The 23705-nt window shown below is 37.3% G+C and overlaps 4 protein-coding genes across 4 annotated transcripts; all 4 read right to left on the bottom strand.

Moving 5' to 3' along the window:
* Window positions 1-2222: 2222 nt before the first annotated feature.
* On the bottom strand, window positions 2223-3141 carry LOC122057529 (uncharacterized protein At5g01610-like). The gene has a single exon (XM_042619654.1). The coding sequence runs from the start codon at window positions 2972-2974 to the stop codon at window positions 2444-2446; it is 531 nt and encodes a 176-aa protein (XP_042475588.1). The 5' UTR covers window positions 2975-3141; the 3' UTR covers window positions 2223-2443.
* A 2735-nt stretch (window positions 3142-5876) lies between these two features.
* Window positions 5877-8783, bottom strand: LOC122057021 (exocyst complex component SEC15B-like). Its single transcript, XM_042619005.1, has one exon. The coding sequence runs from the start codon at window positions 8622-8624 to the stop codon at window positions 6204-6206; it is 2421 nt and encodes an 806-aa protein (XP_042474939.1). The 5' UTR covers window positions 8625-8783; the 3' UTR covers window positions 5877-6203.
* A 2217-nt stretch (window positions 8784-11000) lies between these two features.
* On the bottom strand, window positions 11001-13798 carry LOC122057603 (bidirectional sugar transporter SWEET17-like). The gene is made up of 6 exons (XM_042619757.1): window positions 13583-13798; window positions 13434-13470; window positions 13032-13242; window positions 12770-12931; window positions 11755-11874; window positions 11001-11658 (listed from the first exon to the last, which is right to left on the bottom strand). Exons 1-6 carry the CDS (start codon window positions 13614-13616, stop codon window positions 11485-11487), a joined length of 738 nt encoding a protein of 245 aa, XP_042475691.1. The 5' UTR covers window positions 13617-13798; the 3' UTR covers window positions 11001-11484.
* A 2627-nt stretch (window positions 13799-16425) lies between these two features.
* LOC122057552 (bidirectional sugar transporter SWEET16-like) lies at window positions 16426-19895 on the bottom strand. Its single transcript, XM_042619688.1, has 6 exons — window positions 19694-19895; window positions 19518-19554; window positions 19185-19395; window positions 18592-18753; window positions 17230-17349; window positions 16426-17137 (listed from the first exon to the last, which is right to left on the bottom strand). Exons 1-6 carry the CDS (start codon window positions 19725-19727, stop codon window positions 16997-16999), a joined length of 705 nt encoding a protein of 234 aa, XP_042475622.1. The 5' UTR covers window positions 19728-19895; the 3' UTR covers window positions 16426-16996.
* Between the last annotated feature and the right edge of the window lie 3810 nt (window positions 19896-23705).

Genomic DNA, 23705 nt, shown 5'->3' with positions numbered 1-23705 from the left:
ATTGTAAGATTTCTCAATGTTAGTTTGCATGTTATTTAAAATAATTACATAAAAACCATTATAATTAAATTTGAATTATGCAATTCCTATTATATAGTGGGAAGGGATCATATATGAACATGGATCCCATGGGTCATATGTATCCATCCACAGCAACATGGGTGCTCTCGAGATATTAAAAAAATTTACAAGGAAAGATTTTCCTGTCAAATTGCATGATTTGTTGGAATAGTATTGTGTACCTGCATTACTCCATGCTCGCACTGGTGGTGCTATTTATGAAAGCTCAAAATCCACCTCAAATTAAAAATTTTCTTTTGGAGAATAGTACATGAAGGAATCCCCACTAAAAACATTCTAAAAAAGTGGGTGGATATTGACCCTATTTGCAGTTTGTGCCACAACCAACATGAGAATACTTGGCATGTCTTCCTCTCTTGTGAGTTCTCGAAAAGGATATGGGCTGCTGGTCCATTGGGCCTTAAAACCGAATTATTAAATGGTTCTTCATTTTCAAACTTAATCATGTTTTTCTTTAACTCTAACACCATCCCTTCAAATAAATTGGATTTGTTTTTCAGTGTTTTTATTATTGTGTTACTACATTTGGAAACACATGAACCAAGTCTCCTTTGGACATGTTAAACCCAATTTATATATCATAATACAAAAGGTAGAGCACTGGATCTCTAATGGCCTCTCCATACACTCTGATGAGCAACAGGTGACCATGCATAACCCTACACCAACCCAGACATTAACACTCCCTTGTTTCAATAAAAAAGTTCTAATTTGCACAGGAACCACTGATAACACCAAAAACATTTATGGTTGGGCTGTTTCTCTTATAACCGAAGGGAAGTATATTTTACTTTATGCTAATTAGATGATGACACGTAAGAATCTTGAGGCGACAACAAGGAGTCTACAATAAGGAATGAACCAAGCTAGGGGAAAAGAATGGAAGATAGACGAAATCTGGAGTGATGCAAGGGAGTTGGAAAATCTCATGTCTACTGACAACACAAACTTATGGCCATGCAGCACAATACCCCTCTTCTTGGAAACTGCAGATGTTTTGTTTAAACGGAAGTTTTATTACAAAAGCAACAATGACCTAGTTTTCTTGATCAAAGCCTTAGCCCGCAGGGCTATGAACTTGAAAACAATAATTAGGGATCTTAACATCTTGATGGACACTTATTTTAGTAGTTAATAATTTTTCTTTTCTTCTGATAAAAAAAAAATTGCATGATTTTTCTATTTCTACCAATAAATTATGCCGACTCCTTAAACCCCATCTCTTGGTGAAACACCTATTAATGTGAGGGCAGAGATGTATCCATTTGGTAGGGGTGGCCCAGATTTTGTATGAACATTGAAAGTGTCAATATGAACCCCCAAGCTCATTATCTGAAATGATATTGGAAGTATCTCCTGAGGTGTGGGGGTCTTTTTATCCTACATAAAATCATGAACAAACTTTCAACCTTATTTTTATCTCTTTCCTATAGAGTTTATTCATTATGCTGAATCACAATTCGATGAGTTCTTAGAGATTCATCTGATTAAGAAGCGTTCATCTACTGCTCTCTTTCCCCAATAACGGGGTAGCCTTATCTGGACTCCGCCAAGGCCCCTTCAATTCAAACTGAATATTGATGTCTCTTAAAGAAATAAAAGGTGGTACTGGATGGGTTATCCATGATAGTAGGGGACGCCCATCTATGGTCATTTCATCTCCACAGTGCTTCTCTTCTCCCAAGCAGGGTGAGGCGCTTGCTCTTTGATCTTGCTATTGTACTGCATTTCAGAAGGTATCAATAACATTATAGTGGAATTTGACTTCAAGAACCTGATTTCTCCCCCGCCACCTCCCCCCTCCCCCTCCCCCTCACCCCCTCCCCCTCCATGTGAGATAACATAGTTCATGATATCAAACATCATAGTACTTTCTATAGAAGTTGCTCTTTTCACCCTATTCTTAGGAAGATTAAGAATGTAACTAACTACTTGGTCAGGAAGGACCTATCTGTGTGTGTGAGACAATTTGGCGCCTCTCCACTCTTTAGTTATCTAGTGTATGTAACATGGATAATAAGTGTTGGATACGCATGAATAAAATAGTCTTGCTTTCTATCAAAAAACAGAATAATGTTGCGACCATGTCTTCTCCTTTATGCATCTTAATAAATATATTCCTCGAAAAAAAAAAAAAAAAATAGCACACTACTAAAATCAAATTCCATTGCCATGGTTTCAAAAATCAGAATCAGATACAGCTAAACCATGATTTAGATGTTCTAAAACGGCCGACTCTAAAATTTTTGTTGTAAGGAAAAACAAAACTTTTCTTTACAACCAAACAGCCTTAATAAAAGTGAAAGAGGATAAAATGTAACATTACCAAAGTACTCCATTAACAACCCTGCAATCAAGTTCTCTAAGAAGCAGAGACAAAGCGGTTCCCTTCAATTTCCTTTGATAACTCATCATCGCATTCGAAGCCACAACCACACTGCGGTGACTCCAGGAAATTTTCAATGGCGTAAGAAGCAGAAGCGATCCCCACAGAGAATTGAAGCTCGTCGTTGCTCCGAACAACCTCGACGATTTTAAGCCAAAACAGGAGCACCTTAACAGTGACGCCTTTCAATTGAGTAAGCTTATCTTTGGAGATATAGCCTGTGATGGTGGACTGGTATCTGAGCTGGTAGGATCCGATCAGAGAGAAGCTACAGCTACCATTCAAATAACCAGTGAACTTCCCAGTAGATCTGTCCAATTCATACCCAATTACAGATTTTGGCACAACCCCAACTGGGAAATCATACTGTTGAAGGACTTCGTAAGGAGTCAGCTGTGTGTCATCGTCTTCGGCCATTAAAATTGCAGGGAATGAAGTCAAGCAGAGCAGGATTAGACACATGAACGGCGACAAAGATATGGGTCTTGGCATCAACAGTGAACCCATCTCTAACCTGGAACAGAAGCAAAGACAAAGCAAGGATAATGGAGATTTGTTTCAATTGGAAGAAAGTAGTAGTTGAGGAACTCTATTTGTGATTAATTTGTATTGATTCCCCAATTGTGAACAGTGCCCTTTTCTTGGGCAGCTACCTCCCTCCTGTAGAGGACCTGTGGTGGTAGTTGATGATGCGTTAGGCGATAAATTTGTCTGCATCCGCAATTAAGTCGATGGGGTTTTGAATTAGAATTTTTTGTGGTCGGTGGGGAAAAAAATCGTCTGTAATTTCGATCTTATATAATTTCGTGAAATATCATCTTCAGGGGTGATACGCGTATTGATACCAATGCAATGGTCCAGATCTGATTTAAATATCTTTTATTGATTTAATGTTTTATTAGTTATACTAGATCTAGACCATTATATTGGTATCAATACATGTGTCATCGCCTGAAGGTGATATTATGTAAAATTGTACGAGATCAAAATTGTAGACGATTTCAACCCGATCGATGGGCATGCCTCACTCGCCATCACCGGAACCAGGGAAGCAGGTGAAGCTGATGGGTCCTTTTTTTTTTCTGCTGAGATTTATTGGAGATTGGTCCCGGACTCTCGCGTTCTTCTGTTGGGTTTTGTGAGTCAAATGTGGATCAGATTCTCGGGAATGATTATGAGTCTGACCCAGACATATGGAATCCATCACGGTTTTTTTTTTTTTTTTTTTTTCAGGTGGATTTCATCTATGTGGAATTGTGGATCGATCTCGATCTTGTCCAAGAATCTGAATCAGCTTTCTGATTCTATGGGAAGTGTGGATGTCTGCCAAAATAATGGGGTGAAATGACCTCTCCATCCTCGTAAAATGCAATAATGACCTGTGGAGGGTGGAGATTTATTCTCAATCGTTAGGACGTGAAGAATTGAATTGGATTCTTATGTTTTAAGGGATTAAATGCTTATCTAATTGCGTAACCAGACTAGTACCTCCCTATGTCTATCTCTATTTCACCATAAGTGATGTTATTTCATAGGAGACAGAAAAGTGACAAACATTAGGAGGCACTAATCTATGCAGCCTAGCTGCATATAATATAATAACAATTAGAGAAGAGCTAAGATTTTAAAAATTGGATCTGATCGAACCGATTTTGATCCATTGGTAATGTATAAGGGTAAAATGGTAAAATGATACCTATCCGATCTAGATGAATTTCAATTGAGATGGATCCCAAGTTTTAAAGCCTTGAGAGAATAGATGACGATTTAACTCAAAGATCAGAGTTGGACTTCTTTACTCCGGGGTCTATTGAGGACTCATTAAAAGAAAATTAAATAAATAAATAAATAACATAAACTTGAATGGTTACCTAAAAGTAGGGTTTCAAATGGTGCAATTTTGATTATTCGATCTAGATTCGATTCTGATACGATTTACATTTTGATAAGGTGAAACCAAAATCACTAGATAGGAATAAATTGAAATAAAAATAGTTTTCATCCGATTTCAACTTTACCAATTTCTATTTGATTTTTATCATCCACATCACAACCGATTTACATGTTATCTATAGTGTTAGTTTTGAAAAACGATTTGCAAATTGACACTCAGATGACGATTTGACCCAATCGATGAAAAAAAATCTAATCCAACGATTTCTACCAAAGGTACCACAATACTTTGTTGTGAAACCAATCCTTTTTTTTTTTTTTTTTTTTTTTCAATTTCCTACATATTTATTAAAAAATTAGTTAAATATATGGAGAGAGAAGAAATAAGGATTTGATAAAAGGTACTCCAATCTCTAACGAGGGAAAATAACATTCGTATTCTCTAATCTTATCTCCTTGGACATGTGTTGCATACCAACCGAATTAAGATCTGTCAAAATAATGAAATACATTTACACAACGGTGCAGGTGCTAAATCGACGGTTTTACGATTCTAAACCAAATTGAACCAGAAAGATAACCAACAAATTCAGAATCAAATCGTTTTTCTATGCTGCGACTCAGGTCAAGCTTTAATTCCAACAAACGATTTTGATTATATTTTGACACCCTTGCTGAGTGGACATCATAAATGTTTGTGATGGCATGGGAGATTTGAGACATCATGATTGCATCAAGTTGGGTGTTTTTATTTTATAGCAACTCAATTGAAAGATGAGAAAGGTGGGTACCACAAAATTAATAGGATGAATTTTCCCACCACCGCGTGATTCAAGGGACAAGACCCGAGACCCCCTCCCAAAAAAAACAAAAATAAGGAGTGACCCTAAGGAGGTTGCCACATGACAAAATACAATTTAAATTCTAAAGCAATGGAAGAAAGCCCAGTAACATACTACCATACTACCATAGGCATAAATGGGAGAGTATTTGACTAAATCAGACTTTAAAATTTGACATGATGGATCTAGATCATCAAAATAGTCACATAATTAGTTGTAGGTTCCTACAACAGCTGTGCAGGAGCTTTAATTTTTCATAAAAATTTTATATTAAAGAGACTTGGTGCCTTTTTTATATGACCATTATGCAAGTCACCCTCCCCAGGTTGTATATAGTTAGTGCATTTACCTGGGGTTGGCCCAGTTTGAACATTGAATTTGAATAAACTGGTTTTACCTTTCAAATAAAATGCAAAATTGATGTTCCCTTTCCTTCCACAAGAATACAATTAATGTGATGGTTACAGTAAGAAAAGTTTTATATCAGGTTGAACATTATTCCAGAGGGAACTTTATACTGAGCATTATGATCCTGCCCATTAACATTTTGATTTTCTCTGGTTTAAAAACCTTCAAAATGCAGGAACCATCAACCATGTATGTCTACTGCAGAAAGACAAAAATTAAGAAAACCCGACAGAAAGGAGGAAGATAGAAGATAATAAGAACACAACTGCATCCAAAAATGGCTATAGATCAATATAATATGCCTGTTTACAATGCTCATGTCTAATTTATTACATTGTTCAAAAACAAAACTGTTTAAGATATGGCTTCAAAGAATCAAAATACAAGAAACAACTCAAGGGGTAAGAGGGAAAGTATCTTACCAGAAAAATAATAAGGGGAAGGTTGGGATGTGGAGAGATCCAACTACACAATGAGATTAGTAATGCATGAGATAGGTGCAGGCGCTGCTGGGTCTTCTTAACATATGCAAATCACAATCAGAGCTGTAAGGTGGAAGGACAAAACGATTTTACATACAATAATGCATCAACTCAGCTCAATTCCTTGAGTCTCTTTACCAAAGCATCTAAGGATTTCTTCCTTGTATTCTGCTTAAGCGCCCTCCCTCCAAAGGATCCAAATATTCGATCTGAAGGATCCCTTAACTTCTCTGAAACAGTCACCACTTTCCTATAGTCCAGCATGTTATAGCTCCTCTCCCGAATCACTGGGTTGAGAAAAGTTTCAGGATTATTGCTCAAAAGTAAATTAAGCAACTGCCTTGCTTCAGCCAGAGCTGACTTCAATTGATTTGCATCCTCATCTGTGAAAAGATCACTTAAGTTTTCTGTGAATGATTCCAGCATCCGAACATCAACATCAATCCCCATAATAGCATTTATATTAAACCTCTTAACTGAATCACCTGCTAGAACCCCAACAATCGTCCCGGATATATGAGAAAGAACATCTTCAAGAACCCTTTTAAGTACTTGAACTGGGAGTATCTGTTGAGCAGTGGAAACCAAGGTCTCAAGATATAAAATCACTTCATTCACATACTCATTGCCATTCTGTGGTGCTTCATCAACCATCCAATTCACATTCTCAGTCAACATCATGAACCCATCACCTTTGGCTTTAAGCAAACCAGAAAGCATCCCTTCTGCAGCATCGCGGGCATTTTTTAGTAAAAATTGCTTCCTACCTCTCTCTGCCATTCTCAAGGGTATACCTGAAAGTTGGGCAGCATGACGGAAGAAAAAATCACAGGCCCTCTCCAAAACGGCCATGTTTGCTGCCACCTGCATTGCCTGAGAAACTCCATTGACAGATGTATTGATAAGCTTAACCAATTCCCCATCCAAGACCTCATTCAAAAGACGTTCCAAATTTTTCTTCACAACATCATAAAAATCTAGCTGCCCACCATATGTCATGAAGCTTACAGAATCCTCTATGAAGGACCTTACAATGCGGCAACAATCTGGAACTGTAGAAGAAAATGGTGCAATATAGGGGAAAGCCGGAGTTATATCGGATGTCTGGAGCTGAAATGACAGCATATTCATTGAATACTCATACTCTTTCTTCATCAGCATCTGCTCGAACTTATCAGCAGCAAGAGCTTCTGCTATGAATTTCTGACAATCGTAAAGCAAGAGCTCATGATACTTGTCATTGTGCTTGCTCAGAACATCGAGCAGAGCATCCACAGGGTAGCCATATCTACGAAGAGTAACACTAAGCAGACTCACATAATCTTTTATCAGGAGGAGATGATTGGCGGTTTGCATCCTAGAGAACTGATCCTCTAACACGGAACACATCTTACTAACAGCAGCCTCCCATAGAGTCTCAACTTCATACTTGGAAATTAATCCACCACCCGTCCTCAAAATCCGATCCTCCACGATGAAGAATCCGGCAATCTGTGCGAAAAAAGTCTGATGGGATTCGAGAAAGGGAGTCATGGAGGATACCTGATAATCAGACGTCAATTGAAGCTTCCGGTTCTCGAAATAGTACTGCTTAAATCGATCCTCAAGTCCCAGGGTTTGTTGGATATGATAAGCCCTGTACAAAGGCGTCAAATCAAACCCCAAAAGGGCACTACCACCGTTACTATACTTATCGTTGGCATCGTCTCCGGCAGCACCAGCGACGATGTCATCCTCATCATCCTCTTCCAGGGCATAAACACAGTCCCTCAAACTGAGCCTGCTCTGCTCCTCGGCCTGACGTTGCTTCATTCGAAGCTCCTCCTCTCTCTGCCTAGCCGACGAGGCCTGCCCTATAGCCACTTGACCTAAATTCCGACTAACGATTCGGATCTCGACAAGCCAATCGCCGAATTCCTTACTGACCCTCTTCTCAATGTGTGATCGGATTGCTGGGATCTGCTTCTCGAGCATCTTCCGAAGCGTGGAAGACGGAGTTTTCTCTAAGAAACCGCTCTCGATCGCATCCACACATTTCAATGCCATGTAGAAATTGTTAGAAGAGAGATGAAAATTGGCTCTGGAACAGAGCTCCATCAATCGAATGCAAATTTGAACGGAATCAAGAGCAAGAGAGACGTTACGGCTGACGTTCTGAGCCTCAACGAAGGAGTCGAGGGAGGATATGAGAGGACCGGCGACGGACTGCAAGAGTTCATTGGAATGCGAGAGAGAGGATTTAAGGGAATCTACGTCGGAGAGAAGAGATCGGAGATCATCGACCGCCATTATGAAGTCTTGGTAATGGGCCTTACAGACCTCCTCGATCTCCGACTCTTTGGACCGGCCGAAATGGCGGAGGTTGTGAAGGAGGGTTTCGGGTTTACCGGAGGCAAAGGCTTTGCGTACAAAGGGCACTAAATCCTCGGCATTGCAGATAGCGGAGGAGAGGAGTAGTTGGTCAAGCTTGTCGGAGGAATCGCCATCGTTGGCCGCTGGAGCGACTTTGCGTCTTACCCTTGACGCCTGCATCGTCGCTTTCGCTTGCTATTACCGCTTGAGAGGAACAGTTACAATGGCATCTATCTACAATTCTAGATTGACGCAGGATATTTAGGGCGCAGAGAATGCAGGGCAGAGAATGCAGGGAGAGAAAGAGAGAGAGATATGGAGAAGAAGTCCAAACTGAAATCGGCTGGATCTCTCTCAGAATGACCAACATGAAGCCGGAAAACAAGCATTAATGGCATGTTTGGAAGGCATTACAAAAAAAAAAAAAAAAAAAAAAAAAAAAGGAGAGAGAAAGTCACAAAATAATAATTGGACGGTTCATCGCTATGCCGGCATTAGAGCAAGTGTGTAAATCGATTCGATTTCGGGTATTCGGTTTAGTTTAGTTCTGGTTTGATTCAATAGAGTGTTAGGGTGAATTGAGAACTGAATCGGTTTTGAAAAACTGTGGCCTTATAGGGTTCAGCTCTAGTTCAAGTACTCAATTCATGTATAAATCATTAAGAAGAAAGACTGATACCTCTTGGTGCAAGTATACAATTAGACATAGTGGGTGCTGAGAGACCTTGATGCCCCCACGTTGAAAATGTTCTTGCAAACCTTTTCATTTGTCTGCACTCTGGCATGTACTTACTCCAACAGAGTAACGTTCTCTTACCCTAATATACCATATGTGCCTAAAGGCCCCAAACACAAAAGTAATATCCAAATCGGAGTAGGTTGGTGCCAAACCTGATTCTGGACGATTCATGCAACCTTATTAGAGGATAATATGGAGTGTGAACAAGTAATCCAAAATAATCTTAAGATAATATTGGGCTAGATATAGGTTCGTTAGACCAAGCCCAAGCCCAAGCCAAGCCGAAGGCCAGGGAAACAAGTTTAAGCTTGGGTTGGACCTACACCCATTTGAACCTAGTCCTTTAGGCACAAACCCCAACCAGCACACAATTAAATGGGGTTGGGCCACGATATAATTTTTACCGTAAAATCCATCATGCATACATATATGAAACTCAACTTATGAGAGGGTCTTACCAAAAAAGGAAAATAACTTATGAGAGGGCAGTGTTCATTCACCCATGGCATTAATTTTGGGGGTGGGGGTAGGATATATCTCATTATGTGGTGAGGGTATTTTCATCCTTTAGCTAGTAGGAAGTAATAATGATAATCAGATAATTGGTTTTCCTTCTCCCATGGTGGAGGAAAATTTTCTCCAAACATAGAAATATAAGGTTATGTCCCAGACTACCCTCCCCGGCGGGGGGGGGGGGGTGATCACCCCCACGCCCATGAAAAGCAATAATGACCTCCTGTCTGATGTTCTTATACACTCTCTCATTGGCTCTTGCTTAGTATGGGAGCCGCACTCTCCATAGGAAATGCTTTCCCATAAAAATAATGTACAATTATTTATTGTTGATGTAAATATAAATAAACAAACCTAATTTATAATACAAATAAAATGTAAGTTTTTAAATAATTACATATAGTGTTTAGTTATAATCATAATAGATATTATCAAAGCGGAATCCGTGTCTAATTGTCACCCTAATACGTATCTGATATCTGATTACTCGGATAAACGGATACAGTCTAGCCTCGTTCTAACATTTATCTCTTTTTGTTCGTAGCACGGTTTAAGGTATTGGTTCTCGAATAGAGATTGATCCCAATTTTGATTACTTTGGATCCGGCTAGATCGAACGGATTCACCCTTTATATATATAAATCAATTATTGTTCGCTTTTAACCCTTGGGTCATACCAATGCTTTAGTATCCTATCAGTCATAATGTATTGGCCATTACCAATCTAATCCTAAGATTGCTTTGCAGTATATGATCCATGGCGGCGAGCAAATTTGTTGGATTATGACAGTTAGTATTGTCATTGTTGTCAACACAGTTACAGGAGTCCATATCCTTTGTAACGAGCGGTGAGGTGTCGTGAATATCGGACGGTTGAGAGCATCTGGACACACACTCCAAGAGGTTCCTAGCTAAAGACGTCAAAAAAGCTCGATCAGCCCTAACCTGCCGTGAGCCTAAACAGGGCCTGGGCTGAGATTTCAGCCCATAGGGTGGGCTAGGGTTGAGAACTTTAGGCCTGAGGCGGGGTTGGGCTGGGCCTGGGTTGAGGTCTCAATCCAACTCAACCTGACCCAAACCAACCATGTATATTAAGTACATAATAATATAAATATGCTAATAATTAAAATTAGCTACTTATAGAAAAAGGTCGGTAAAAAGTTTTTCATTTTTCACACTTTACATATGTCAGAAAACCTTTAGTCTTTGGCATCAGCAATCCACATATATAAGAAAACTTTAGTCTTTTGACTTTTGCAATCTACTTATATAAGAAAAACTTAGTCTTTGGCCTTTGCAATATATCAAGATCAAGCAATCATGTAACAAATATTATTAGTTTGGGATAAACCGATCCCAATCAGGATCCACCAGGGCTGGGCAGGGTTGGGCTAACCCCAATAAGGTAGTGCTTGGGCCAAGATATCCCAACCCGACATAGGGTTGGGCTGGGCTTGGGTTGAGCTAAGAGACCTTAGGGTTGGGCTTGAGTTTTAAAAAACCTAGCTCAACCTGGCTCATTCCCACCCTAATTCCCAGCCACCCGATGCTCACTGGTGTAGCGGCTGCAGACGATTTTCACACCAGTTACAGTTAAGATCAATACAATCACACAAATGTCAACTTAGGAACAACAAAATTAAATAGGGAAGAATAATTCATAAAAAAATCCATGGGAATGAATGTAGTAATAGGTGTTCACGATCAGCAACTCCAGATTTGGTCACCATGGTTGGCTTGATCAATGGATGCTTCTATTTACTCTTCCATCTTTAAAAAAAGTCAGGGTTACTCGATCCGATCCGAAGGGGAAATAAGATGTTGGTGGTGTTGATGCCGTATTAACCCTTCTTCCTCCATCCCTTCTAATATGTTCTTCTTCCAAGAAGCTCTGGGAATTCTGTAGATTGCGTAGAGCACTAGCTGTACTGTTCCAAGTAAAAATCCTATCCCGTTTGGTACCTGCAGCTTATTACAAACACCATAAGCTTCTGGTTTCTCTAATCTGAGTTGATTTATTGTAAAAAAAATTTAAAAGTAGTTTGAGAACGAACTTACTCCAAGGAAGTAATCTCCAACAAGGAAAGCATAAAAGGCCCAAATCCCTCCGTTCAAGAACAGGAAGAACGATAGAAAGAAAGGCATGTACTCCACACTCTTCTTCGTCACCACTGTTTTCTGCAATTATATTATTCTCATATTAGTATGAGCTAATCAATGAGTTTTTAGGAAAAAAGGCATATATTCTTGTTGCAATGATTGTCTGTGATGATTTGTACAATGCCGGTCACTCTCAATTTTCCCTCTCTTCGCTATGGATCTTCTATAGCCTGTTAGATCTCCTTGTTTCTCTCACTTTAGTGGTAAAGTGGAGAAGAGTGAATAATGGCTGTAAAGACCAAAACCTACTATTTATAATATTGTCGTAAATCTAAAAACTTAAACACAACGGGTTGAGCCAGTATATCCCTAAATTTGAGAGTGGATCGAATCGGTTCATGCAACTCGACTCTCACCCATTTAATCAACCTAAATAATTAATTAAACCTATAAATCCAATATGTCCATCAAATTTGATCCCCTCTTTTGCGCAATTGAGTTCCAACCAATAACTCTCTCTCTCCTCAATTTCACAATTTTTGTATTTTTGTATTTTTGTATTTTTTTTCTAACTTCTCCTACAAGAAATTAAGGAATTGCTTATGATATAGGAAGTATTTAAAGGACAGGAAGTGTTTCCAAGGGATCGCAATTTATGTGTATTCCAATGATCAATAGAAACACATGAGAAACCATCACAAGAAGCATCATTTTCATTTCATGTGGGACGGGATAATCATTGCACCCCACATGTTTGGGAGCAGTGGCCACAACCCCCGATAGAAACCATTTTCCCTTAAAAGGAAAGTCCCACAATGCACTGGCATTGTCGCATGGGACACCAGAATCCATAATGGTAAATGAATGATTGGTTGAATCAATGCCCACAAGAGCATACCATGGTCAGATTTATTCTGAGGAAAAGAAGGTCAGTACAGTACAGTACAGTAATGCTAGTCTGCTATGCACTTACCATGGCTGCAAGAGGTGAACCATACATAACTATGTTTAACCCAGCACATATGAATCCCAGTACATCAATCCTCAGATCTCCATGCATTGCGAAATGGGTTCCCAGAATTACTGCTGCCAGAAACCCACCATCCAATGTTACCAGAAGAATCCCTGTCTTTGCCTGAAAGAAAGATATTATAAGATATAATAGATTAGATGATATCTCCATTGAAGAAGAAGATGATGATGATACAGAAGCAAGCTGGAGGTGCAGATCATACCTTCATCTTTGCAGGAGCAAATATAAGGAATAGAACAACATATATGGCTTCCACCAGAACACCAAAACCATTTACAGTGGCAACCAGATAACTACCGGGCTTGATGATGCCATAGTAAGTCCAAAGAGCAGAGTTGAGCAAAGTACAGACATAAGGAAGGCTCTCAAACTCTTCTGTAGATCTGTTCTTCACTATTCTCAGAAAGGTTCCTCTGTTATATAAGTGTTAGTCCATTACCATCATAAAATCTCTCAAAAAAAGCTTAAACCCTTCATGGGTTCTAATTTTTGACTCCATATCTAAAAGACCCAGCTGGAGACTACTTCCATAGATCTCTCTCTCTCTCTCTCTCACTGTCTCAAAGAAAAAGAGTAAGGAGGAGTGAATTAGAAGAGAACTTACAAGGGAGAAAGGAAAACTAGAACAGAGATGATGTTGCCTGCACAATGCACAAGAAAGACAGAGAATTAGTCACTGCACAACAGAGAAAAGTAGTGGTTGGAGGGATTGGGACTTGGGAGATCAGCATAGACACAGATTAGTACAATTACCTATGACTCCAACATAGAAACTAAGGCCTTCCATTTTGCAGTAGTGATTTCTTCAGATCCTTTGACAGGAAGGTAAGATGAGCTTCATTTTTTCCAATTTGAGTTTATAGAAGTAGTGCGGGAAGATCTGGTGAAGTTGCTTTTCTGCCATCGGTCGGAGGCATTTGATATTACTAAAGTCTATTTCGAGCCAGCTAGTGGGTGCCGGGCCTGTCGGTCTTGGCTCCACCAAATTAAAGCACCACACCTTACATATACAGATATCTAGCAGGGGAATGAATTTCTCTTCAGGGTGAAGAGGGTGAAGAGATTTATTTCTTGTTTGGTTGGATCTGGGAATGGTAAAAAAAAACTTTGTTTGTTATGACGTGTTTAAAACGATTCAGAATTCAAAAGGGCTGAGCAAACTGAAATATGGTCAATACATTTGAAAAATGAGCGGTTATTGTCTAGTGAATGTCGCGTTGTGGTGAGCATCGGATTTTCAAGAGCATTTGGGCACATGGTCGTCTCGGTCATCCAATATTCACCGCACTGCCGCACTCACTGCAGAGGATGTTTTCACTTGAAAAATGACAAAGCTAAAAAATATATGGTTGAACATTTAGATTTGAAAACTACTGAGCTAAAAAAATATTATAAATTATGAGACCAACTCATGTCTTTTTAATTAAATTTTAATATTTTTATTTACTAATTATAAATATATACAATAGAAAGAACAATCAAATAATCACAAACACAAGGATATACGTGGTTTGGAAAGATGCCTATGTTTGCAGTGATATGAGAGCGATTTCACTAGCAATGGAGAATAACATTATAATATTATTATAACCTCTCTTTCTCCTTCTTTATCCAACCAAATGACAGTTCCCTACCATTCCCCTTCTTCACAAAACTTTTCCTGGGCTATCAAATTCCCACAAGCATAGTTTGTAATCTATTTCAAAGAATTTCAATGCAACTCGACTTGAAATCAGAGTTCTTTGGTTAACCCTAAGTTTCTACTCACATGTCCAGTTTTAGTTTTAAAAAAAATAAAAAAATTGAGTTTTTTTATGTGGACCAACAATGTTAAGTAAAGAATTAAAAATTATGGATACCAAAAAGGGTGCACGAATTAGTAGAAGATGCATGGACATACATGGGAGGATAAATGATTAATTTTGAAGCTTAAAATTTGACACATAGCTAATCTAAATTATTTCTTAAATATTCAATTGTTAGAAATATCTTATGATTATCCTTCCACTTGGCACAAATAGATATATACACTAGTTAAATTAGGACAAAAGTTCTTTACCCAATTCGTTTAGAATGAACCATTGATACGATGAGGGTTTTAGTTCACAGTATTGTGATAGTATTGATCAAATATCAATATCGGATTCAGTCAATATATTTATATATCAGCCAATACAATACCAATTCTTAGAGCCATGGATATAACACACCTATATTTTGGTCCTACCTATCTCTTTCTATTTTCAATTCTTCATTTTTATCCAACCATTTTCATAAAAGATTGATTTTCATGGATCTAAAAACATAACCATGAAAACAAAACCTATATTCGGTCCTACCTATTTCTTTCTATTTTCAATTCTTCATTTTATCTTCAACCATTTTCATTAAAGATTGGTTTCTAATGAATATAGAAACCCACCCATGATTACAATACATCTATATTTTGGTCCTACTTATTTCTTTCTATTTTCAAATCTTCATTTTTTCTTCAACCATTTTCACTAAAGATAGGTTTCTTATATATAGATATAGAAACCCACCCATGATTACAACACACTTATATTTTGGTCCACCTATTTCATTCTATTTTCAATTCTTCATTAATTTGTCCCCAACTAATTTTGAAATTTTCAATTCTTCATTTGTCTTCAACCACTTTCACAAAAGAATTTTTTTTTTTTCTAGAAACCCTTATCTTTGTCTAAAAAAAAAAATCCCTTATTTCTTCAATTCTTCATTAAAATTTTGAAATACTCGATGTGTGACCACGAGGCTGACCACGTAACAAATTTTAGACCCCATTTAAGCTCTTCCATGAAGGATATTAATTAAGATTAATTAGGCAGCAAAGTTTTCTTTTTCTTATGTGGGCCATATAGAAAAAGAAATTAGAACCCTTTGTCCATATTATAGAGCAAATTTTTCTTGGTCTGGATGACTATCGAGCAATCATTTTCTGCCTCCTCGCATTGGTGTGGTGAGGATCTGAACGGCTGGGGACACACGGGCACACACAGTCCGAGGTGCTCTCAACCGTGCAGAGCCTCATCACACTAGTGCAGGGAGCCAAAGGATTTTTTTGCTTGGCTATCCCCTATGATCACTCCTTTTGGCTAGCTAATTTATGGTTGAGTCCTTGGTCGCAAGAATTATGGACTAAAGCTTTTCCATCTATATGGCACTTCCCATTTCTTTATTCATATCAATTTTAATACATAGTGTGATGCATTGAGTCCATGGTCTGAAATGAGGGGAGTTTAGTTTCACATCAGTTGGTTAGTATACGATTATTAGACTTGTGAGTTAGAGAAGGATTCTGAGTTTGGATCCTCTCCAACACTCCAACGTGTCCGATGAGCATTGGATGGTTGACCAAACCTGAGAGTGCTTTTGGGTTTAACAACGTACATCACAATAGTGAAGAGAGGAACCTCCACATTCACTATCATATGTATCATCTCATCGGTATCATTGGATTGTATTAAGGAAATATTAAAACAAACACTAAGAAAATGATGAAAACAAATAAATTCATGCTAGACATAGAGATTTAAAAAGGTTCACATACCAATGTGGTGTGCTATGTCCCCAAATGAAAAAGATGATGAATCACTATGTTGGAAGAAAAATTTACAATGGAGATCTCTCCCAAACTCGTGACAAATTACAATGTGAGATGATCACATGTTGGAAGAAAAAATTACAAATGAGATCTCTCAAAAACCCCAAATCTCACAACGACTTGCTTAACATAAACTCCCCCATGTCAAGCCTCTCGGCCAAGGCCTCTACTACCATCACAATTCTCAAAAGAAATTCCATTCGGATTGCCATCAATTTTTTTGGGAGCTGGTCAAGAATTCGAGACAAACATAACATGAACGTTGATTTTGATTTCATCAATATAGGCTGCATAAACTTGCTGATCCGCCCAAACCCTACAGTAACAGAAGCCTCATGCTTGCTCTTTTTTTTAGTGTAATGATGATCTTAGAATCTGATCACATGATAGAGAAAGATTTCATTTTCCCTTTATGTGAAGGAAAGCTTAGGCCAACGAATTAAATAAACTAAAACGTGTTTAAGGACCTCAATTCCATGAAATCATCCATTGTTCGGATCAATTGATGCTTCTATTTACTCTTCGGCTTTAATTGATTAGGGTTACTCGATCCACTCCGAAGGGGAAATGAGATGTTCCTCCACCTCTTCTAATCTGTTCTTCTTGGAAGCTCTGGGATTTCTATAGATCGCGTAGAGCACTAGTTGTGCTGTTCCAAGTAAAAATCCTGTCCCGTTTGGTACCTGCAGCTTATTAACATATACCATAAGCTTCTGGTTTCCCTAATTTGAGTTGATTCATTGTAGAAAATTTTAAAAGTAGTTTGAGAACATACTCCAACGAAGTAATCTCCAACGAGGAAAGCATAGAAGGCCCAAATCCCTCCATTCAAGAACAGAAATAACGATAGAAAGAAAGGCATGAACTCCACACTCTTCGTTGTCATCACTGTTTTCTGCAACAATATTATTCTCTATTAGAGCAAACATAAAAAAAAAAAAAAAAAAAAAAAAAAATCCAAGCAGCGGCGAGAAAACTCGCCTTGAAACTTTAGCTCGAAAAAACCAAAAAATACAATGACTTTCTCAATAAGACAACAGTAGATGGGGGCGTACAAGATCAATGCTGAGCTTCAAGCTTGGACCTATCGGCCTCTCTACTTCCATCACAGATCTCATAAAACTTTCATTCAGGTCACCACCAAAATATATTGGAGCGGATCAATATTCAAAATGGATCAAGAATTCGAGACAAACTTAGCATTCTCATATTAATATAAACTTTAAACTTCATAAAGGATTCCACCATTCATGGGTATCAGATTATCACGAATCAATGATACATTAATTGTTTTGACTCGTGATTCAGATATTATTTGAACGATAAGATCTCATATGAGAAGGTATATGGTACATATGAAGCCATTATCTTACAATTTGTGACTTAAAATTCCTTCATTGTAACTCGGCCAAGCCCCCTATAAGTATGTATCTTCCACTATAGAGTTAGTATGATTTCCAGCTTATTAAAGTGCAAATTTCCTACTCCAAACCCACCCCCCCCCCAAAAAAAATAATGGTCGAAACCAGTTGGATCACAAAAAAACCGATAGAAAATCAAATCAGATCTAACTGATCAAAGATACCCACCAAAAGCGGAAAAACCCCAATGAAAAACATGTTTTCCCATTATGCAAAGAAAGGTATTTTGAACAAAATTTGATTTTCGTATACATTATTTTTTGGGTAAAAACTAATCTGTCTTAATTGATCCTTAAATAATCGGTTAAAAAACATTATTGTCTATATTTTGGTTAATGGGTCAAGTTTCGGAGGTTCAGTTCTAACCAGGTTAATCGGGTCGGAACAAGAATATCCAATTAATCCAAAAAAGAATCGATTTTATTTTATCTGGGCTGTCTCAGTATAGGTTTGTCGGTGGAGACATGAAAATGACAACCCTGATCCATCATCAGTATTCCAGCATCAGGTTAATCGGGTCGCTATGTTTGGATGTCAAGAAAAGAAAAAAAAAATCATGATAAAAATATTTAGGTATGCATCTCAAGAGACTCCTAAGTCATTTAATGCTTACTACACCGGTACATCTGACTACAAAAACTTTTATACAATTTTTATGAAAAATAAATGTCCGTAGACTGAGTACACTTCTGCTAGCTAGTTTGGTATGGACTTACCATGGCTGCAAGAGGAGAACCATACATAACTATGTTTAAACCTGAACATATGAATCCCAAGACATCATTTCTTAGATCTCCATGCATTCCAAAATGGGTTCCCAAAATCACTGCTGCTAGAAACCCACCATCCAATGTCAAAAAAAGAATCCCTGTCTTTGCCTGAAGAAAGATATTATAAGATACATACATTAGAGTATAATCACCATTGAAGAATATTGACATAGTCTCACATCAGCTCTACATAATCTAACATTTATAAGAGTCACAATAGGGGCCACAGATCAGGTATTCGTACGAGACTGATTCTCGTATGGTATTTGATCCACATTTAGATTTCACTTAATCTCTCTCCTCTTTTAATTAGTTTTTATTTTTGGTGGAATTCAAGTGTGGATCAAATACCATATGAGAATCATTCTCGTACGAGGACTTGATCTGCACCTTACCCAACTTCAAACCAATTAACTTTAAGATGGAAGTTTTAACATGATATCAAAGCAGAGATAGTCTGATATCAGTTTTGAGTACGACAACTGGTTTTAAAATGGAAACTTTAATGAAGAAGCTGATGATACAAAAGGTGAAGATACCTTCATCTTTGTGGGAGCAAATATAAGGAATAGAACAACATATATGGCTTCGGCCAGAACACCAAAACCATTGACAGTGGCGACGAGATAACGACCAGGCATGATGATTCCATAGTAAGTCCAAAGAGCAGAGTTTAGCAAAGTGCAGATATAAGGAAGGCTCTCAAAGTCTTCTGTTGATCTGTTCTTCACTATCCTCAGAAAGGTCCCTCTGTTATATAACAAGATCATCACATTCATATCTAAAAGACCCAACTGGAGACTACTTCCATAGATCTCTCTTTTCTCTCTCTAAGAAAGGATTAAATTAAGGAGAGTTAGAAGAGAACTTACAGGGGAGAAAGGAAAACTAGAACAGAAATGATGTTCCCTGCAAAAGAAAGTCGAAAGCCAAGAGATCGATAGACTGAGAAGAAGAGTCTTATCACTGAAGCAGAATAAGAAAGTAGTGGTTGAAGCTTGCAGGGATTGGGAAACCTTAGCTAGGCACAGATAAGTTGTACCATTACCTACGATTCCAACATAGAAGCTAAGGCCTTCCATTTGCAGTCCTTGAATTCTTCAAAACCTTACACTGGAATGTAAGATAAGCTTTTTCTATCAAAAAAGAAAAAAGCTTCATTTGGTCCAATTATAGAAGTCTCCAAAGATCTATTGAAGTTGCTTTATCTGCTACCGGTCAAGGGCAGTTGATATTAAATAATATCATATTAATATTAATATTAAACTGTATTGGAGTGTCGGCCTTGGCTCCAGGGCTCCACCAAGGTAGTAGGTACCAACCCTCACATACGCATATCTAGCGAGGTGAAGTGGTTAATTTCGTATCTTTACGGTTTAATGGAAACCTTAGGCATGTTTGTTTGATGGAGAAAAGTAAAAATAGTAAAAATTGATAGAAATTTTGTATTTGTTTTCCATAAATTATTGTAAATATGAATGTTTGGATAAGTGAGATGTAAAATTTATTGATCATTTAGTGTATTAATTGTTATAGGCTGATATGACACTATTTTTTCCATCCAACCATTCACGAGTGTGGATCAAGTTCTTGTATGCGATCCATTCTTGTACAATTTGATCCACACACATGGAATCCACTATCATCCAACTCTTTTTTGTGTGGATTCCATGTGTATGGATCAGTCCTATACGTACGAGAATGGTTCTCGTAAAAGAACCTAATCCATTCTCGCCACTTATTTCCAAAGTCCTACAAAATGAAAAAGTTGTTTTACGTCTATCTCTCTACTCTTCCTATTTTCTCTCTTTTCCATAGAATTTCACCCTACCTTTATTTCCTCTCATTCTCATAGAATTTTTTTACCTTACTAAAAATTATATATTCTATTTTGTTTTTTTTTTTTTCATTTTTCTTAACAACCCAATACACAACATGTGGGATTCACCCTCATAAATTTTCCACTCCCTTATATCCGTCAGATAGTCAAAGCCTAAAGATCATCGAGACAATGTACGTTAAGGGAATGTCCAAAATGAAACCCATCCAAAAAGTAAAATATACAACGTAACTGTTGGTGTATGATGTCTTGTATACCGTTGCAGTTTAATCCAGGGAGTACTGGTGCAGCATCTAGACAGGCAGGACAACGATCCCGCTAGCCGGTTAGCGGACCGTGGGGATTGCAAGGGGCAGAGGGTGTAGGGGGCGCAACCCCCCACTAGAATTTTTTATTTGAGGGCAATTGTAGTTTAATCCGGATTAGGGTTTTTTCACTATATATTTGTAACGAGGGTTTCTTTCTCTGTAATACAAGCAATATGGAGAGGTGTGAGGAAGAGCACTGTAACCCTATTCTCCATTGATAGTGAAGCAGGATCTCATCTCACTGGGGACGTAAGCAACCTTACCGAACCTCGTAAAATCTGTGTGCATTATTTGTTTTGTTTTTTCATTATCTTCTGCATCGTTTTAGGGTTGTGTTTCTACAGTAACAAAAGGGAGAGTAATCAATTAAACAATCATAATAATAACACATAAATATACATAATTGGACAATATACATATAATGAGAACAACAAAGTTGCCTACACTCCTCCATTTTCAGAAAACTTCGGCCGACTGCCAACTTCCCACAAGTTGAATATTCAAGAGTTAGAATTAGCTTAGTATCATCATTTCACTTGGCACAAATAGATGTGCATACGTAGCAATTCCAATTATTGAAAAAGTGAGTGATTTATGACATAAAGTGGAGATAAGAGACTTGAACCAGAACCTTTTTGGACCTCCTCTATTAATCAGTCAGTCAGTTAATGAAGCACCATCTAATTGATAAAATAGTTTTTATCAAAATAAAAGAATTTTAAAAATAGTTATAAATTTCGAACTTATATTCATATCCCTACTATACCCTTCGTAAATGCATTTTTGTTTTTTCTTTCTATTTTCAATTCTTCATTTGTCTTCAACCATCTTGACAAAAGATTGATTTTTTAGGGATTCTTATTTTTTTTGTTTTTTAATTAAAAATAGAAACTCTTGTCATGTCTTGCCTTTTAACTCTATTAATATTAAAAGTCGATGTGTGAGCACAGGGGCTGACCTTGGTCATAAAGTTTATATCTATCTAAACTCTTTCACTAGGATAAAATAGGGGCAGTTAGGTCGGATTTCTTAAAACCCTAATTCAATTCTAGGTCTTTAAAACTCAACTTAGGTCCAATCCAATCCTATTGGGTTCACACTCAGGCCTAGCCCTACTGGGTTCAAGGTTGTACCAGATTGACCCCTGTATTTTTCTTTTTTTTTTTCTTTTTTTCTTACAAAGGGTCACAAATGTTAAACTTATAATTATCAAAGGGGGTGAGGGTGGGGAGATGTTAAGACTATGGTCAGCCCTTATCCACCCCTAATACATAAATTTGTAGTAAGCAAGGTTATCAATTTGATCATAAAATAGACCTTTTAATCACCTCGCATCACTACATCTCTCAAAAACTGGACAAGCCAAATTTTGGCCAAATTCTTTATGATTCTTATGATATCGAAAGTTCATATCAATACATGACAGGAGACACAAAGACAGACTATGTAAAGAAAATGAGGGAAATAGTTTTGTTATTTGATTGTCTTACCTCAATAGGTAAGAGTATATAGTTTGTGTAACACATTATGTGGGTTGAAGTCATACAGACAATTTGTATAACACATGATGTGAACCTAAGAGAAGGGAAACACAATAATAAATTAGGGTTAAAATAAGGTTGGGCTGGACCAGATTAACTCTTATAACCAAGTTAGACAAGATTCAAACTCAAGACGAACCAAAACAGTTTCAGGAGGTTAGGGCCAAACTTACACCCCTATCTCTCGTAGTCCCATGGAAGACATTAGATTACGCGTTCATGTTTCCTTATGTGCGCCACGTAGAAATGAAAAATAAAAACCTTTATTTCTTTTTTATTTTTATAAAACAATAGTTACTTTCTTGATCGTTTGATTTAAAAAAAAAAAAAAAAGTTGACTTTCCGCTCCGGCTTTATAGTAGACAGGTAGAGTCCTAATAGACGGTGGGTCGCGTGAATCACGTGACTTAAGCTTTCCCATATGCTTGCCATCCCTAGTTCCCACTTCTTTATTTTATTCAATCCTTAATCTCATCCTTTTTTTATTTTCTTTTAAATCTTTAAACCCACCTTTTTACCATAGTTCGAATCTCAAATATATTATCATCATATGTTAAATTTGTTAACTTATTCAAATTGAAATAAACTACGAAATGGAATTTAAAAAAAAAAAAAAAAAAAAAAAAAAAAAAAGAGCTCGCAGGCAATGCCAAGATCTAAACCCTTGTTTCCATTTTTTTTTTTTCTTAATGATTACAAAAAAGAAGTGCAAAGGAAGAAAGATCAAGTTTCTTTGCATCAGTCTAATATAGTGAGTGTATTCCATAACCATGAATAGAAGAGAAGTTTAAGTCTTACGTAGATCGGATGATATATGATTGGCGAGCTTGTGACTTTGAGAAACCCTAAAGCTTAGGCTTTTGGGTTAGACATTGTTACAATGGTAAAGAAAGATCTCCACATTCATTTCATGGATACCATTCGATTGTACGAAGGAAAGATAATTTTGAATCTTTCAATATAAGGTGGAAATATAATGATGACCTAAAAGTCCAATCACAAAGTCACATCACTTAGGAACAAAAAATAAAATGTTATCTTCTTCACAGTTGAAGTAAAACATGCCTAGCTAGATATGTTTGAAAACCTCTAGTCCAATTAAGAAAGAAACTCGTACATGTTTGAAAACCTCTATTCCATGAAAGCATCCTTTTATTGATGTCATTTCTAAAGATAAACATGTCTAGCTAGTTACATATTTTTGTATATATATATAAAATCTATGTCTCCATCTAAATCAAGTGGTAGGTTTAGTCCAAAGGAGAAACATACCATGTGGGGCACTCAATTAGGTGAATATTGGTCAAGACTTTAAATAATTAACTAATGATCCAATTAGGTGAATTTATTTTCCCATTTTTTCTCATAAAG

The sequence above is a fragment of the Macadamia integrifolia genome, chromosome 12, assembly GCF_013358625.1.
Source record: "Macadamia integrifolia cultivar HAES 741 chromosome 12, SCU_Mint_v3, whole genome shotgun sequence".
Classification (NCBI taxonomy): Eukaryota; Viridiplantae; Streptophyta; class Magnoliopsida; order Proteales; family Proteaceae; genus Macadamia; species Macadamia integrifolia.
This window is presented reverse-complemented; position numbering and strand designations above follow the sequence as displayed.

What these genes read in the sequence shown, in the direction of transcription:
- LOC122057529 (XM_042619654.1), bottom strand. Translation starts at nt 2,974, where the DNA reads ATGGGTTCACTGTTGATGCCAAGACCCATATCTTTGTCGCCGTTCATG.
- LOC122057021 (XM_042619005.1), bottom strand. Translation starts at nt 8,624, where the DNA reads ATGCAGGCGTCAAGGGTAAGACGCAAAGTCGCTCCAGCGGCCAACGAT.
- LOC122057603 (XM_042619757.1), bottom strand. Translation starts at nt 13,616, where the DNA reads ATGGAAGGCCTTAGTTTCTATGTTGGAGTCATAG. An exon ending in TTTCTATGTTGGAGTCATAG is followed by an intron (nt 13,471 to 13,582) that starts GTAATTGTACTA and finishes TGCATTGTGCAG; the next exon opens with GCAACATCATCTCTGTTCTA. An exon ending in TTGGAGATTACTTCCTTGGA is followed by an intron (nt 11,659 to 11,754) that starts GTAAGTTCGTTC and finishes AATAAGCTGCAG; the next exon opens with GTACCAAACGGGATAGGATT.
- LOC122057552 (XM_042619688.1), bottom strand. Translation starts at nt 19,727, where the DNA reads ATGGAAGGCCTTAGCTTCTATGTTGGAATCGTAG. An exon ending in CTTCTATGTTGGAATCGTAG is followed by an intron (nt 19,555 to 19,693) that starts GTAATGGTACAA and finishes TTTCTTTTGCAG; the next exon opens with GGAACATCATTTCTGTTCTA. An exon ending in CTAGTTTTCCTTTCTCCCCT is followed by an intron (nt 19,396 to 19,517) that starts GTAAGTTCTCTT and finishes GTTATATAACAG; the next exon opens with AGGGACCTTTCTGAGGATAG.